The sequence below is a fragment of the Carassius auratus genome, chromosome 47 (assembly GCF_003368295.1).
Source record: "Carassius auratus strain Wakin chromosome 47, ASM336829v1, whole genome shotgun sequence".
NCBI lineage: Eukaryota > Metazoa > Chordata > Actinopteri > Cypriniformes > Cyprinidae > Carassius > Carassius auratus.
In genome coordinates this window covers 7,013,332-7,029,411 of record NC_039289.1, presented here as the reverse complement: position 1 = coordinate 7,029,411, position 16,080 = coordinate 7,013,332, and the positions used below count along the sequence as shown (strand labels likewise).

At 37.5% G+C, this 16,080-nt stretch overlaps 1 protein-coding gene across 1 annotated transcript in view; it reads right to left on the bottom strand.

Moving 5' to 3' along the window:
- LOC113064550 (CUGBP Elav-like family member 5) overlaps positions 1 to 16,080 on the bottom strand; it is a 111,675-nt gene that overhangs the window by 77,745 nt on the left and 17,850 nt on the right. The window contains exon 2 of the mRNA XM_026235403.1: positions 11,824 to 11,906. Within this exon, the coding sequence (XP_026091188.1) occupies positions 11,824 to 11,906 (83 nt within the window). The remainder of the gene's footprint in view (positions 1 to 11,823; positions 11,907 to 16,080) is intronic.

Sequence of the window (16,080 nt, the reverse complement as noted above, 5' to 3'; positions counted from 1 at the left end):
TAATAAATACAATAAATTATACAAATTTACAATTATGCAAATATAAAATACCAAATACTAATAAAAACAAAATACTAAAACAAACATTCAAATCTGAAATGAAATAATAAATGAAAAAGGAAAATAATAAATATAAATAATATCAGAAAACACAGACTGACACTGATCCCTTCATGGTAGTATCCAAAAAAACATGCCACATCCATAGTACAGAGTGTCCAATAAATCTGCCTGTAATGCCACAAAAAAGCAGGGTACAAAGAGGACACAGGCCTTCAAAGATGCCCCTCTGTTTGGTGATGGCTTGCTGACATATGCCTAAACGTCTTACTGAATCTCCATTTTTTTATCGAAGGAAACAAAGGCTAGTATATCCTTGTGGAAGCCTGCCTTCTGCCCGACAGTAACACAGATCGATACACCATAAATTATAAATAAGGAAAAAAATAGGGTAAATAAACCCAGTAAATAAATGTGTGTTGTCTTGTCTCCCTCCTCCCATTCTCTCTCCTAATGGATCGTGGATTGTGCATCGGCCTGGTATGTAGTGTTCCACTGTTGCCATGACGACTGGCCAGCCAGCCCTGGAGGCAGGAGGTGACGGCAAGCTACAACTCAATTCAGCTCACAAACACATGCACACACAGCTCAGAAATGGGCCTAGAGCGAACACACACACACACTAAATATATACATACACACTCATGCATACAACAAACAGCTTGTTTAACCCCAAAGGGGCTAAATATAATAGAAGTATTACTTCAAAAGGGTGTGTTTCAGCTCCTGGCGATTTTATTGGCCCCTTTACAATTCAAAATGAATGTATTGACCCTATTCGCCGGACAATGTGCTTCTATTATATGAGAAACATGTATCACCGTAACTTTGTGTGCTATCTGGAGGCGCTGGGGCAGCATGATTGCTTTCTTTTTCTTTTCCCCTCAAAGAACACAGCAATATGCAGTGTGCGCCATATAGTGCCATGCTGACATCTTAATGATTATCCCCGGGAGGCTTTTGGTGTTCATCACGGTGCTCCATAATGGATCGGTCGCTGTTGTGTGCCGCAGTTCATGACCAGAAGCCGTGAAGTTTTTTTTCCTTCCTTCAGACAAAGACGATGTGACCAGTGTGTTATTAGCGGTGTTTCATTTTTATCTGACTTTGGGAGGCAGACTTTCCTTGATGAGAGTGGACAACATGGCGAGCGGCTTTCAAAGATGCTGATCGGCTCGTCACGCAGAACGCTTCGGCTCTAAATTGCCTCCCCGACGCACCGCGGGCGGATTCGCCCCAGCTGTGAGGCATCGGCACAAACGCTCCAAAGAGGAGATCTCTAGATGGCGAGGCCGCTTCCCTGCCAGCAGCGAGGCAAACAAATGACATTTGTGTCACTTGAAGTCTCCTCGCAATGTATCTTATGCAGTTAGATCAGAATTTAAATCTGTTTGAAAACAGTTTGGGCAATGATGCTCTAAACTTTATTCAAAGTTTACTTCGTGAATGACATAGACAGTTGTGATTCAGTGCTGCATTTCAGCACTGGACAGCAACCCTGGCGATCTATAGATGTGCAGCATATTTTGCTGGGTTTTTAAATTGAGAGTTTACACACAATTTTTTTTTATTTGTTATTACTCTCACGTTATTACAAACCTGAATGAGTTCTTTCTTCTGTGGACCACAAGATAGATATTTTGAGAAATGTCTCAACTGTTCTGGCATACAATGAAAGCCAAAACACCACTGGACCCCACTGACTTTCATTGATATTTACCATAAAAGTCTTCGGTAACACTTTACAATAAGATTCATTAGTCAACATAAGTTAACTACTTTAGTTAACATGACTTAAGAATGAACAATACTTCTACAGCATTTATGAATTTTAGTTAATGTTCATTTCAACATTTAATAATTCATTATTAAAATCAAAAGTTGAATTTGTTAACATTAGTTATTGCACTGTGAATTAACATGAACAAAAACGTAACGACTGTATTTTCATTAATTAACATGAACAACGATAAATAAATACTTTAATAAATGTACCATTCATTGTTTGTTCATGGCACTTAATACATTAACATTAATTAATGAAACCTTATTGTAAAGTGTTAACATATTTCTTGTATGTTTTAAGTTACATTCTCAATATAAGCAACTTTAGTTTATCTTCATTTGAGAATTTAGATGGTGTTTATTCAGTTCCAGAACTGAACAGCATGTAATTAAAAAGGTACTAAATGTTTTATTTATTTATTTTTTTTTTAGGCTTGACCAAATCTTGTTTGAAAAGTATTTTATTGTTGTTGTTGTTGTTTTATTTTTTATTTTTTTAAAAGCTTTGAAGCTTTGGAGGAATATCCCTTTAAACACTGGACCAGCATTCAATGCAAATGACCTCTACCACCTGCTACGCTCTTTCCCCGTCCACCCATGTTCAGGGTCACCGCCTCACATGCTCTACGTGTGAGTGTTGAAAGTCTCGCAAGCCTATTCTAACCTCCGGGGAAGACAAGAGGGGGACCACGAACAGTCCCTCATCACGGCTCCTGTCAATCAAACACAATGACACAACCCACAGCTAATCCGACGAGGGCCTTGTCTCCGCAGACAAACATGCGTGGAGCCCTACCTTCTGTGTCCAGGGCAGATCTGCCTTTTAAATGAGGGATGGAGACAGACAGAGATATAATGAGAGAGAGGGGGATATCTCTGAACTACTGCTCTCACACCCCGCTGAAAGTATGGCTTCAAGCTGTCGGCATGACCCCGTGTCCTCGCCTCCTCCTGATTTCTCTCTCCTTCCTCTTAGTCGTTCCCTCCAGCTAGCGCTAATCTCCCTCTCCTTATTGCTCGATCTGTCTTCACTGGATCCATTGCCTCAGAGACCCCCGCTTCTTTTTGTTTTGTCATTCTTTATCTCTCTCATTTTAAACAATCTTTCCAGCTCCGCAGCGCCGGGTGTCGTTCATGTTCTTCTCTTCGTCGAGGTCGGAAGCAATTAGTAGCTGCTGCGAGATGTCGTTTAAAATGTTTGATTCTCCCGAACCAGAGGTGACCATCACCTTGATACCTCGGGTCATATCATGTCATGAGTAATTGTATATCAGAGTGTTTAATCATAAAAAATTATATATATATATAAGCAATCAAAAGTAATAACTTCAACACAGTACAAAGTACTTCATCTCAGGTTTCTTTTTTCCCATATTTGTAAAAAAAAAAAATATATATTTTATTTTTATCTTCCACAATGTAAACTGATGCATTTCAGCAGTCACACAGTAACTTCATACTCAAACCTAACCCCAAAAAATGACTCTTCATCATTCCAGCATCCTGTCTCCAGCCGCTAAAAACCTTTAGAAACGACTTGACCAGCTCACAACACAGAAGTTAGACTGGCAGGAGGACGATGTGGGTCTTCACTGGGGCCCTCGTTCAGCCCTCATTCCTCCTGTCCTGAAGCCAGACTCCTTCAGACAAGACCCGAGAGAGAGAGAGAGTGAGAGCGTTGTGCCAAAAGTACAACCACTACAACTCCGGCTCATGTACACACACACATACACACTGGTTTCACACTGCTAACCCAGATCACATCGTCACATGACTCAATCCCACAGACGGCTGCTTCCCGGTCCAGCTACAACTTGAAATAGACTAAAATTACAAAATATGAACACAATTTTGATTTATTTTTTATCAACTAAAAAAGTACTTGTGCCAGAAGAGCGCCTAACTAATAACCCGTTTTGGAGGATTATTTTGTATTCAAGGCATTTTTCCATTGCTATGAGGGTCATATTTGAAATGGAAGACAGAAACTGGCAACGTTCCCGGTTATCAAGAGAACAGAGCTTGAATGAGCAGCTGAACTCCACTTGGATCTGAAGCGTAAATTGTGCTTAAAAGTGAAACAGAGGGTAAGAACAAAAATTTCAGGCGAAAACTTGTGGGAATGGGACGCTTCCCAAATCTGAACCAATTAAGAAAAGACTTGTCGCCAGTGCAGATAAGGAAGCCATTAGCTTGTTCATGTGTTGTTTTTGTTGTTCTTTCTCACAGGAATGTGCCAAAGTGCACCGCCAGCTTTTCACTAAATACCTTGAAATAAGCAAATGGCTCATGGGACGGTGAGGTCTGGCAAAACATCTGGCAAATCTAATGGAGGAAAAGAAAAGAAAAGAAAAGAAAAGAAAAGAAAAGAAAAGAAAAGAAAAGAAAAGAAAAGAAAAGAAAATCAATATGGTATTTTTAGGGCACTCAAAAGTATTCCAAGGAATTAAGGAAGCTCAATTATGCAACATAAGAAATAAATCAAAATCATGGCAAAAACATCTAATTATGACTTAACGCTGAAACTGAGATAATCATCGAGAAAACTGAGACAAAACTGAGGCAAAAAAAAAAGCTAAATTATGACAAAGTTTAAATCACAAGATACTAAGTGATAATTATGAGATAAAAAGGTGAAATTACGAGATATAAACAATTATGACAAAGTCAAAACTGTGATACAAGGTCAAAAATGATATTAAAACAATTATCAAAAAGTCACAGATGACTGTTGAAATTATAAAATTATCATTAGAAAATACAGACAAAAAATAAAAATAAACTTATGGCATAGAAAGATTAAATCATGAGATGCCACGTGATAAATTAAATTATTATTAAATAAATTATTAAATTAAGAGATAAAAATTGTGACAACATTTACGAACTGACATACAAATTCAATAAAATCTAATTGACAAAGTAATGAATTATAGACAAAAATTCTGAATGATGGGATACAAATTTGGAATTAAGAGCAAAAAATGACGTTATGGGGTCAAAATTGGCATTAAAACATAATTATGACAAATATTATGAGCGAAATAGACATTTATGAGACATAAAGTCATAATTATGAGATATACGGGTCATATTTAACAAGAGTCGTAATTTGAAAATTTCAACTTCTATATCATAATTTGGAGTTGGTACAGTACTTCAGTTATGATTCACCACAGCATGAATTTATTTCCCTTTATGTGGTGGAAATGAGCTTACTCTTACTCTTACTCTTACTACTTAGAGAAGTACCATTGTACATTCAATATCATGCTGTTCTTAAATAATGTAAATGTAAAAAATAATACAGCACTTTAAGAAAGAAAGACTCTGATTTTAATTCTCTCGTCTCAGGGTCGTGGGGAGTGAAATCCTTGAGGATCACTCTAGTGCATTAGCTTTTTACTATGTACATTACACCCCTGTGCCATTATTCACACACACAGACACACACCCCGTGTAACGCTGCAGTCATACGTCTGCATCTCTCCATAACAGCGGAAGCGGCACTATAAAACTTCATGAAGTGAGAGGCAGAGTCTCCACTGTGATTTCTCATATGACAGCACTGGAGACTTTCTATTCATCACACACTGGCGGCCATGTAACTGCATTACCACAAACATATCCAGCCATCAGAGAGCACCACAATCCCCCAGCTCACTCCATTGTCAAGTCAGCGAATCAGCGTATCTGAGAGAGAAACAGACTAATAGAGAGAGACGGGCAGACAGCAGGAAATATGCTCAAATGTACCCAAAATTCAAATGCAAACAAATGCTGAAAATCATATTAGAGAATCACTGTTTGCCTTGAAGATAAAAAGCAACGGCTAGGCAATAAAGGCGATTTGCTCTGCTATTGTTTGTGCATGGTACTTTAAAGCCATTTTTAGTCCGGTCACACAGTATTCATCAAAAACTGCTGTATTTATATTCTGAACACATGTTGCCTGTGACCTTGTGTTCACTCGAAATGATTGTTGATTTGCTAGCATATATTTATCTAACGTTGAGTCAGAAATACATATAAAAAATAACACAATCCTGAGATCCAAATAAAATAAAAAAATATTTCAATACAAAGTAACCTATTTTTAATTTACAGTAAATATAAAATGGGATTTTTTTAAAGCATTGATACCATTAACAACAGAAAATCTGATGTGATTCTAAATGTAATACAAAAGCATAAAAAAAGATTAATATAAACCTTAACAGATTTTTAAAATAATTATGTTTATGTTTATTTACTTTTAGTCAGTAGTATATATTACCGTTACAACTACTCAAACTATAACAATAAAATTATTAAATAAAAAATATAATTAAAACATACAAATATTAATAAAACTTATACAAATACAATTATACATATGATATATGATAATATACATTATAAACCATAAGAAAAAAAAGAAATATGCTTTTTCACTAATGTATACAATATATATATATTCAGTCAAGTTTCTTTAGATTGTTTCAATAGATTGTTTATATTTAAGTCTGGGACTAATCTTAAGCCTTGTCTGTGAATAACTTCTCGAGGTATTTTTCAGCCAATAGTTTGAGCCTAAGAATATTTTTTTCTAACAAACAGGCAACATAATTGATGGACTGGAGTGGTTTGGATTACTTGCGTACTACTGTGATGTTTTTATCAGCTGTTTGGACTCTCATTTTGACGGCACCCATTCACTGCAGAGGATCCAATGGTGAGCAAGTGATGTAATGCTAAATTTTTCAAATCTGTTCCCATGAAGAAACAAACTCATCTTCACCGTGATGGGTAATGTAATCATTTAATATAACCATATCTGAAAAACATGGAAACGCATATTTGTATATATATTTAGAGAGACAGAGAGAGAGAGAGAGAGAGAATTTCAAGAATGTTTTCTAGGATAGGATTTGTTTTTTCTGGCAAAAACGCAATTTGGCCAGTTCACACATCTTCCATAGACGGATGTGAGAACAAGCAACGGATCTGGGCATAAAACACACACCTTAAATTACACCGGATTTGCAGCGGGGCAGAGCCAACTCCGGAGGAGCAGGTGAATTTGCAATTCCAGCAGGGGTGTGGAGCCCCGTGGACAGCATGAGATCATACACGCCGAAACGTGGCAAAACCGCTTTCATTTTCTCCAAGCGTGGCTGGCCTTCCTGCACAGACACAGTGAGCGTGCCTGATTTCTCACGGATGCAGTTGGAAAAATATACCTTTTATAAAGTTATATACGTATGGCATCCCAAACTAGATTTTAAAATGCACAGCAGGCTTGACAGAGCTGTTGTGTGCATGTCAAAACAAATAGGTTTCTCTGCTTTCACATTGTTTTGACTCAGTGTGATATGTTCTGTTCCAGTCTTGATGGATGTATACGCTGGCGTACAGCATCTATTTAAAACACTTTGGCAGGCGTGACATACATATCTTAACATATTTTTTTAATAGATTTCACATCTTAACTATAACCTTATTTTCAACTTAAATCGGGGGATTAAAAGCAATTTAGATCGATTCTAAAAATGGTTAGCTGCTATATTGCAACAAATTCAATTTGCAGTTATGAATCATCTTTTTCACCAGCTGCTTGGAAACAGGGGAGCATGCTTTATATAAATACACTTAAAATACTGCTGAGATTAATTTATGTAGTAGTTCCAGTGTTCTTGTTACAATTTTACATTAATACGTTGAGTGGCTTCATAAAAAAATTCCATGAAATAGAATTATGATTTGTAATGGTACGTTTGGTTTCTGTTAGAGTCAGAAATCCTTTAAATAGACAATATATTATAAGTAAGAATATGTTTAATAATGTGCTTGAATTATTATTATTGCTGTTTTGTTGTTGTTGTTAATTAAAAAAATTTAATCATATATTTTTATTCTAATAACAACAATAACACAAGTATTTTAAAATTTAAGTATTGTAAAAGTATTGTAATTTAATAATAATAATAATAATAATAATAATATAATAAAACAATAATATAATAAATAATAATAAAATAATAATAACATTAATACAATTATTTTTATTTTGAATGATTTTGAATGAACAACAACAATCAATAAATAAAATTATTTATTATTATTATTATTATTATTATTATTATTATTATTATTATAACATTCACTTAAAAGTTAACAATTTACCACAGGCACAGATGGAACTTACATTTAAATTACATTTAAATAAACCTATATACGTTAATCTTTCTACTTCTAGTGCTCACTTGCCAAATCAGTTGGCCGAAGATTACATCACCTAACAAATATTCATTCATTCAAGCTTTATAATATTTCTCCACGCATTTTAGATCATTTCTATTCCCGTTTTAAAGTACTCAACTACAAAATGACTCAAAATGGCTTTCTGGACACTGACCACGCATACACACGAACAAAATCAAGCACCATCCCACTACGCACAAACATACACAGATCACCGCCGTTAGCCCTGGATGATCCTGACAAGCTGCCATGTATACATGGTGATGTTTTCACCACATCTCGCACATTGTGGAGCTGATGTTCCTCAGAGGTCACTGATGGGGAAGTGTGGTATCGAGGCGGACAGCTGTCAGAGCGCCTTCTTCGCCCTCACCCAGCTTCCTGCTCCTCCTCTGCCTTAGGGTGTCCTCCGACTCCTATTATGGGGCGCATATGTGCCCCCTTGTCAAAGCGATTCTTAGCAGTGCGTTGATCTTGAAGGCTCGGCGAAATCCCAGCTGGAGTTAAACTGGGAGGATCTACGCTGTCTGATCGATCTTGGCAGTTGCTGCGTGTGAGAATGCACTCTGGGGATGATCCGTCCAAGAAAAAGTGGCCGTTTACGTACAAGTTGAACAGCTAAAATTGCTAACTGGAAAGTTATAAAAACATAACAAACATGAACATAAATGAAACATAACTAGTAATAATTATGTGACAACAGAACGTAAAACGACACAAATATGGTATATGGTATATAAATAACACTAGAGCCTAACTGATCACCTCCTGATCATCTCACATCAAGGTTTTTGCTAAGAGGGACTCAAGGTCAGTCAAGAGTTAAGGACAAAACACAAGCATAAATAACTTCCAGATCTTCTCCGAGAGAAGCTTAGTTTACATGAATTACTCTGTAGCCTCTGGCATCTGCATATCAAGCAGGATTTAGCAAACAAACAACTGGCATATCTGCTTACCATCAACGTATTGAGGCGGGGATGTTGGGGGAAGATTCAGGGATAGGCTGTTTGGCCAAGACTTACTTCAGGCCACTTCAGCAGATACACACGGAGGAGAGAGCGTGTTTGCAAAACACAGTTTTAAAATGGACTAGTCATGGGTTTACCTGAGCGACTAATATTACAGGTTTAGTTCACCAAAAAATTCTAGCATCATTCACCCTTCATGTCCTACCTGTATGAAGTTATTCTTTCTGCAGAACATGAAAAAAATTATTCTGGAGAATATTTGCACCCAAACAGTTCCGGTTGCCATTGACTTCCATTGCATTTTCTTTTTTTGTTTTGTCCATACAATAGAAGTCAATGGGTTTGTTTGCAAACATTTTCTTGATGTATGTTGTGCAAAAGAAAGAAAGAAATTCAGATTTGGAACAACATGAGGGTGAGAAAATAAAAGACTCGGTAATGAAAACTGTGTCATTATATTATATTTATGCATTTAGGAGACACTTTTATTGGGTTCCACTGTCTTTTATTTTATGGACAAAAAAAAAAAAAACATTACAGAGAGAAAACATTGTCAATTTAAATTTTGGGGTGAACTGTCCCTTTAAGAAAATGCCCTGAATAATTAGACTGGTTTCAGGGGTACTTATTATCTGGGTATCAGGGATAGTTGTATGGCTACAGACGCAGTGTTTGGAGTGTGTTAAATTTAGAAGACGCACCTTTTCCTGAGAGGATTTTACAGTGCAAACTGTAAAAGCTAACGTGCATCGCACTGTCAGCGTGCTAATTAGAGCACCACAGCTAAAATATTAAAACTAAGATATGCATATACAAGAGTCAACCAACATGTCCTATTCCTAGCAGGCAAACACATGCACATAAAAAAACACTCAGACTCTTCAGCAAACACCTGCTAGCTTATTCTGGTAAGTAAAGCTGATGCAATGATGTCACACATGCAGCAAGTCTGTGTACATGTGTGCGTTTCTCTCACCCCACAGTGCGATGGGGAAGTTGTGATATTCAAAATAGACTGGGATGACATGTGTCACATTCTGATTTCCACCTCCTTCATCTTTTTTTTTCCTCCTTTCGGGCTCAAATGTTCTCCTGGGGGTAAAAGGGTGTGTGGGTGTGTGTTTGACATAGTGGCAACTAAATTGATTGTAGGATACCACTGCATCTTTAAAACCTTCTTCTCACGTAAAGGTTTCAATGGTCTGCAACCTTAAGACATCTCTGAACGCATAGATATTTTTACTTTAAATCTCTAGAACCTCTGTAATACCAATCGATGACAAACATGAACCAGAGCCATAAAAGAGAAATTGTATAAATAAAAGACAAATTCTGAAAATAATCCAACGTTTGATTTAAATTACTCATGATATTATTATTATGATGAGATATATATATATATATATATATATATATATATATATATATATATATATATATATATATATATATATATATATATATATATAAGTTAAAAAAAGAATAAAGAATCAACTTGGGCTGTTTAGGATATTGGTACAAATAATCACAAACAATTATCTAAAGCTGCAGAATGTAGAATGTAAAGTAAAAACAAATAATAATAATAATAATAATAATAATAATGTAATTTCAAAATAAAAAAATAGAATAACACTTTATAATATGTATTCATGAACAAGATAAAGCAAAAATTCAAGCAAAGCCATATTTGCATCTGTGATGCTAAATTACTGAACAAACAAACAAATAGTAATAATATTAACTGTCATGTCAAAATGAAAAAATCAAACATAAATATTTAATCATTTAATAATAAAGCAAACCAAAGCAATGCAAAACAAAACAAAAAACACATGGTCAACCAACAAATTTCCTGGCACACACATATAGACATTGTCTTTTTTTTTAAAGGTCACAAAAAAAATAAAAATAAAAGCAATGTTGCTGGTGCTATATTACCATCTATGATGTCAAGTTTATAAACAAATAAATAAATAACAATAATATAAAATATAATGTCAAATAAATAAAAAAATGCTACAGTAAAACATATAGAATAGAAACAAAACAAAAATCAAAGCAAAGTGAAAAGCAAAACAGAATTAAACAAAGCAAAGCAAAAACAAAACAAACAAATTCTGTAAACAAATAATGTAAATATTTAGAGGTCCAAAAGGGAGGGGGGGCAATTATGCAATACTGCCAGTGCCATATTTAAATCTACATTGCTCTCCAAGTTTCCAGCAGGTTACTTCAGAAGATATGTTTGCCAGCATAACAACATGTCATGGTTATACCATTCACTATGGCTGTGTACGGCCGCAAAGACTACTGTCAGACCTCCGAGAGTGTTTTGTGCTTTGAATGCAGCTGCAATTGCCAGGCGTCCTCAGAAGCACATATCACTCAATGGAAACACTCTCGCTGCACCCCGCTATGTTTATTTTTGTGCGTCTGGAATACTTTTGTGCAACTGGGCAACAATGACTCACTGGCTTTTTTCGTAAATGGAGCAGTTTGGAAAAATTGAGAGAACAAATGAATTGACATTTGCTATCCCTGCATCCCCAAACCCTGCGCTGAAAGCATCGGATCAATGCCTGCAAATGTCCCCAGGGAGAAGTACCATGAAATGGCTCAAAGCCTGATCTTAAAAGGCTGGGTTATCGACTGATTTCTGCTCCAAAGCATTTAGCTCTCTGTCTAAAACATATGGCTTTAGCTTTGACTGGCATGGTGGCCCTCTTAAAGAGGTGAGGCAAAAGGCTGGCAGTGGACTTACCCCCGGCAGTGTCTTCTGTTCGTGGAGGGCGTTCTGGGCTTTGATGGCCGACTCGCGGGCACAGTAGGTGAGGAACGCGCAGCCTGTGTGACAAAAAGGAACAGAGACTTTCAATGACTTCGATAGACAGTGGTCTTGAACTCAATACTGCATGATATCGACGGGAGGCCAAAGTCATTTCAAGTAACTAAACAGCTTTTGTAGCAAATAACAGTGGCCAGACAATCAGCACAAAAGCATTTACATGTATTTATTTAGAGCAGGAACTAACATGCATAGTTGCTTTCAAATGAGTACTATTAGGGTAGTAAGGAAGAACACCATACAAATAGTGCTAATTTTGCTTAAAATAAATAAATAAATAACACCTGCTGTTGGTCTACCAGCCTGACCAAGGAAAAATAGTCAACGGATCAACCTGATCAGGTTAGCAGGGCACCTGCCAAATTTTAGCTAGAGCAAATTATTAAAGTGTTAGTTCATCGAAAAATGAAAATTATGAAATTAATGATTCACCCCCATGTCGTTCCAAACCCGTGAGACCTCCGTTCATCTTCAGAACACAGTTTAAGATATTTTAGATTTAGTCCGAGAGCTCCTAGTCCCTCCATTAAACTGTGTGTATGGTATACAGTCCATGTCCAGAAAGGTGAGAAAAACATCATCAAAGTACTCCATGTGACATCAGAGGGTCAGTTAGAATTTTTTGAAGCATCGAAAATACATTTTGGTCCAAAAATTGCTAAAACTACAACTTTATTCAGCATTGTTTCAGTTCTTCCAGACAGTTTGATTCAATAAACAGGTTGAAGAAAACGGTTCACCGTTTCTTTTGCGCTCTACGTAATGGCGTCATTTGCGATGATTGCCCTTGATTCAAGCCTTCGGTTTACCCGCACTCATAACACTAGCACAGAATCAGGTCAGAATCAATCACCAAAAGAATAAGTTCAGTTCAGACGCTCTGTGTGTCGGTCTGCTTCACGCTGAATCACACATGCGCAGTATCATCAGCTCCTCAGTTCACGAATCGGACGCGTCTGACAGAAACGGTTCTTGACTCGTGAACGAGTCAGTCTATTGTTTGTTATCTGGCTCGGCTCGGTGTTCATCTTCAGTTCTCTCTTCACAGCATTTTAGTCAATGTACTGTTTGAGTAAATGAATACTCTACTACTTTGATGATGTTTTTCTTACCTTTCTGGACATGGACAGTATACCGTACACACAGCTTCAATGGAGGGACTGAGAGCTCTCAGACTAAATCTAAAATATCTTAAACTGTGTTCTGAAGATGAACGGAGGTCTCACGGGTTTGGAACGACATGAGGGTGAGTCATTAATTACATAATTTTCATTTTTTGGTGAACTATCCCTTTAAGTGCAGAAAACTACAGAAAAGTAGCATCCACCACAAGACTGAAGTTAGTCACACATTCCACAAGTTCTTGTTTCCACCACTGAGGAACAGTGAAAGGGAAGGTTTCTGAAAGTTACCTTGATTAATTAATTCACTTACCACACAGAGCGGGAAGGGACGTGGATCTGGGAGAGAGAGTTTTGGTAAAAGGCTACAGACCCAAGATGGTCTTGTGTGTTAGCATCAAAGCTTTGACTCAGAAACCAAAAGGAAGAACAGATGCGCCGGCCTTCATTTAATTCAAGATTCAAGTCCACCCACAACATTGTGTTCCTATTGAGTATCACCACTCGCCAGCACAGTGCCTCCGCTTCCCTTACAATGACAAGGCCAGAGGTGCCATGAGGAGTCCCTGCAGACAAGCTAAATACAGACAGTCTATTTTCGTACATGGGGGAGCCTGTCCAGTCCGCTTTACAATGGATGTGCCTGTGTGTGTTTCTGTGTACGTGTGCTCAAGTGTGTGTGTGTGTGTGTTTAAGTCCAGATCAGCCAGCCATCCCTGTCCGAGACTCTTGGCCAGCTAGAAAGCCCTGACTACCCTTGACATCCTGACAGGGAGGCAAACAGTGGCAGAGAACAAGAAAGAGAACCTTCGAGCCTCTTGGGTCCCGAAGACAGAAATGTGACTTCATAAAAACATGCACATTTGCACACCGAATTATATAACCCTTGTGCCACAGGTATCAGAGAACAGGAGACTTTGCAGGAAGAAGACCACTGGCAGACTCACTGGCAACAATCAAACTGCAAAATGCATTTATCTCATATTTATTTATCCCTGACAGGCTATATATATATATATATATGTATATATATATATATATATGTATATATATATATATATATATATATATATATATATATATATATATATATATATATATATATATATATATATATATATATATATTTATGAGCCCAAATATTCAAATATAAATGCTGTTTTATAACAAAGTTCGGGAGGAACAGTCGCAGTTCATTAACCTGATTAACACAAGTGGAGACCAATCAGTAATCAACTCATGACAAGGTATAAATAACAGCAGAACCTATCTCTGTTCATTGACAGTTTCAGCATCCCGGTTCGCGCTGTCTGTCATCTTATCACAGACAAAATCTTCCTTCCAACAAGGAGACCCATACCTGTGATTTTTCAGATATGCTACTTTGCTGACCATGATCATTAAACACGGCCGTTGAGCACCATCAAACGTCATCGCGACAGCTGCTCTTCGTGCCAAGCCACACGTCGTGGCCAAAAGACCGTGCAAAGTTCAAGCTTGCTTCGCTTGACACCACAATTGATCCGATCAAGACCGGGCTCTCTTTGAGCGCTGGAATCGCAGCACCAGCAGGCATTCAACCAGCCCGCTCCTCAGTTCTTACTGCAGCAAGCCTCTTTCACTTCCCGCAGCGGCTCAGCCTTTCACCGCGGCTTTTTCCGCCCGAGGCGAAGTTTGAGGCCGCCTCCTGCGTCATAAATCAATACATTTTCAGATGAAGACGGTAAATACAGGTTTGCGGCCAGAAGTAGTGCGAGAGCCGCGTGGAGTTCCGATCACATATGTATGTGGAAATTCAGATCCAATTGAGCCTCGGATGCGTTCAAATATTTAAACTTCGGGACCAGGCCGTGTGCAAACGCCCGACCGGATGTGATCTTTCGGTGCGAGGTCAGAATTACCTATATTTTGTTAACCTTGACATTATTCTTCAACATCATTTATGTAAAATGGTGGTTCATAATAATTATGGCAGAAATAATTATTAAACCATTATTTACGTGATTAGCCCCATAAAACCTGCTGTTTTTATTTAGGGGGTAATCTGATTTGTGACGATGTATTCATACATTATACATTATATTCATTCAAATTATTAACTTTACCATGGTGAACATGTCAAGGTAACAGTTAGGGCTACTGCACGACCAGTTTGAAAGTTAAGCACGCCTGCCGCGAGAGGGAGAAATGCGACAATCGTGTACAAATGTCGCGTGCTGTGGAAAGGAGGCTTAAAGTTTGTTAAATCAGGCCATGAGGTAGTCATCATCCACACTGAAATGTCCAAAGATATCATCTGCCTTACCGTGCATGTTTAAACCTCACTGAGGTTTTACAGACAAGTTTCATGCAATTATTCTGGCAGGACCAATTTTCTTGGGGACATATTTCACCATCTACTGGCGTGATCATTATACCCTCGTTTTGCCGCAGGACAGCAGTGTGAGTAAATTCTGAGTTTTTCTATGACCGTAATATGAAAGCATGCAAGTAAATATCGTTAGAACTGCTTGTAAGTGAATAGCACATAACTGCAATTAACGTTATTGCCATAATCATGTCTATGGTATGTTTTACAGACATAATGATTTTCATTGCATAATGATTCCCATAGTTTTCAGAAGCCTCTGTTTCCACAGTCTATATACTACAACGTGAAACCAGTGTTCCAGATGTATCCATTAGTGCTAGTGATGTGTCGTTCGTAAACGAATCGTTCTTTTTGAACGAATCTTTTAGGTGAACGATTCTTTTAGGCGAACAAATCGTTCATGTTATCCACGGACTCATATTTCTCGTTCAGTAAAGTTCCTCCCTTCATAGCAGCGCGGCGCTTTAAGCAGCGCATGCGCAGCTCAGTGAACCGGGTAACAACCGTTTCATCCTGTCAAAGAATTACTCAACATCGAGCCGATAGCCTTCGAGTATGAGATGTGACAGAGTATGTGATTTGTTGAATGTAGTAACGAATACGCCCTTCAATGAACGAGTTTCATATGAGTCTGAACTAGATCTAGAGATCTTATCGTTCGTGAGTGAAATGACTGAACTG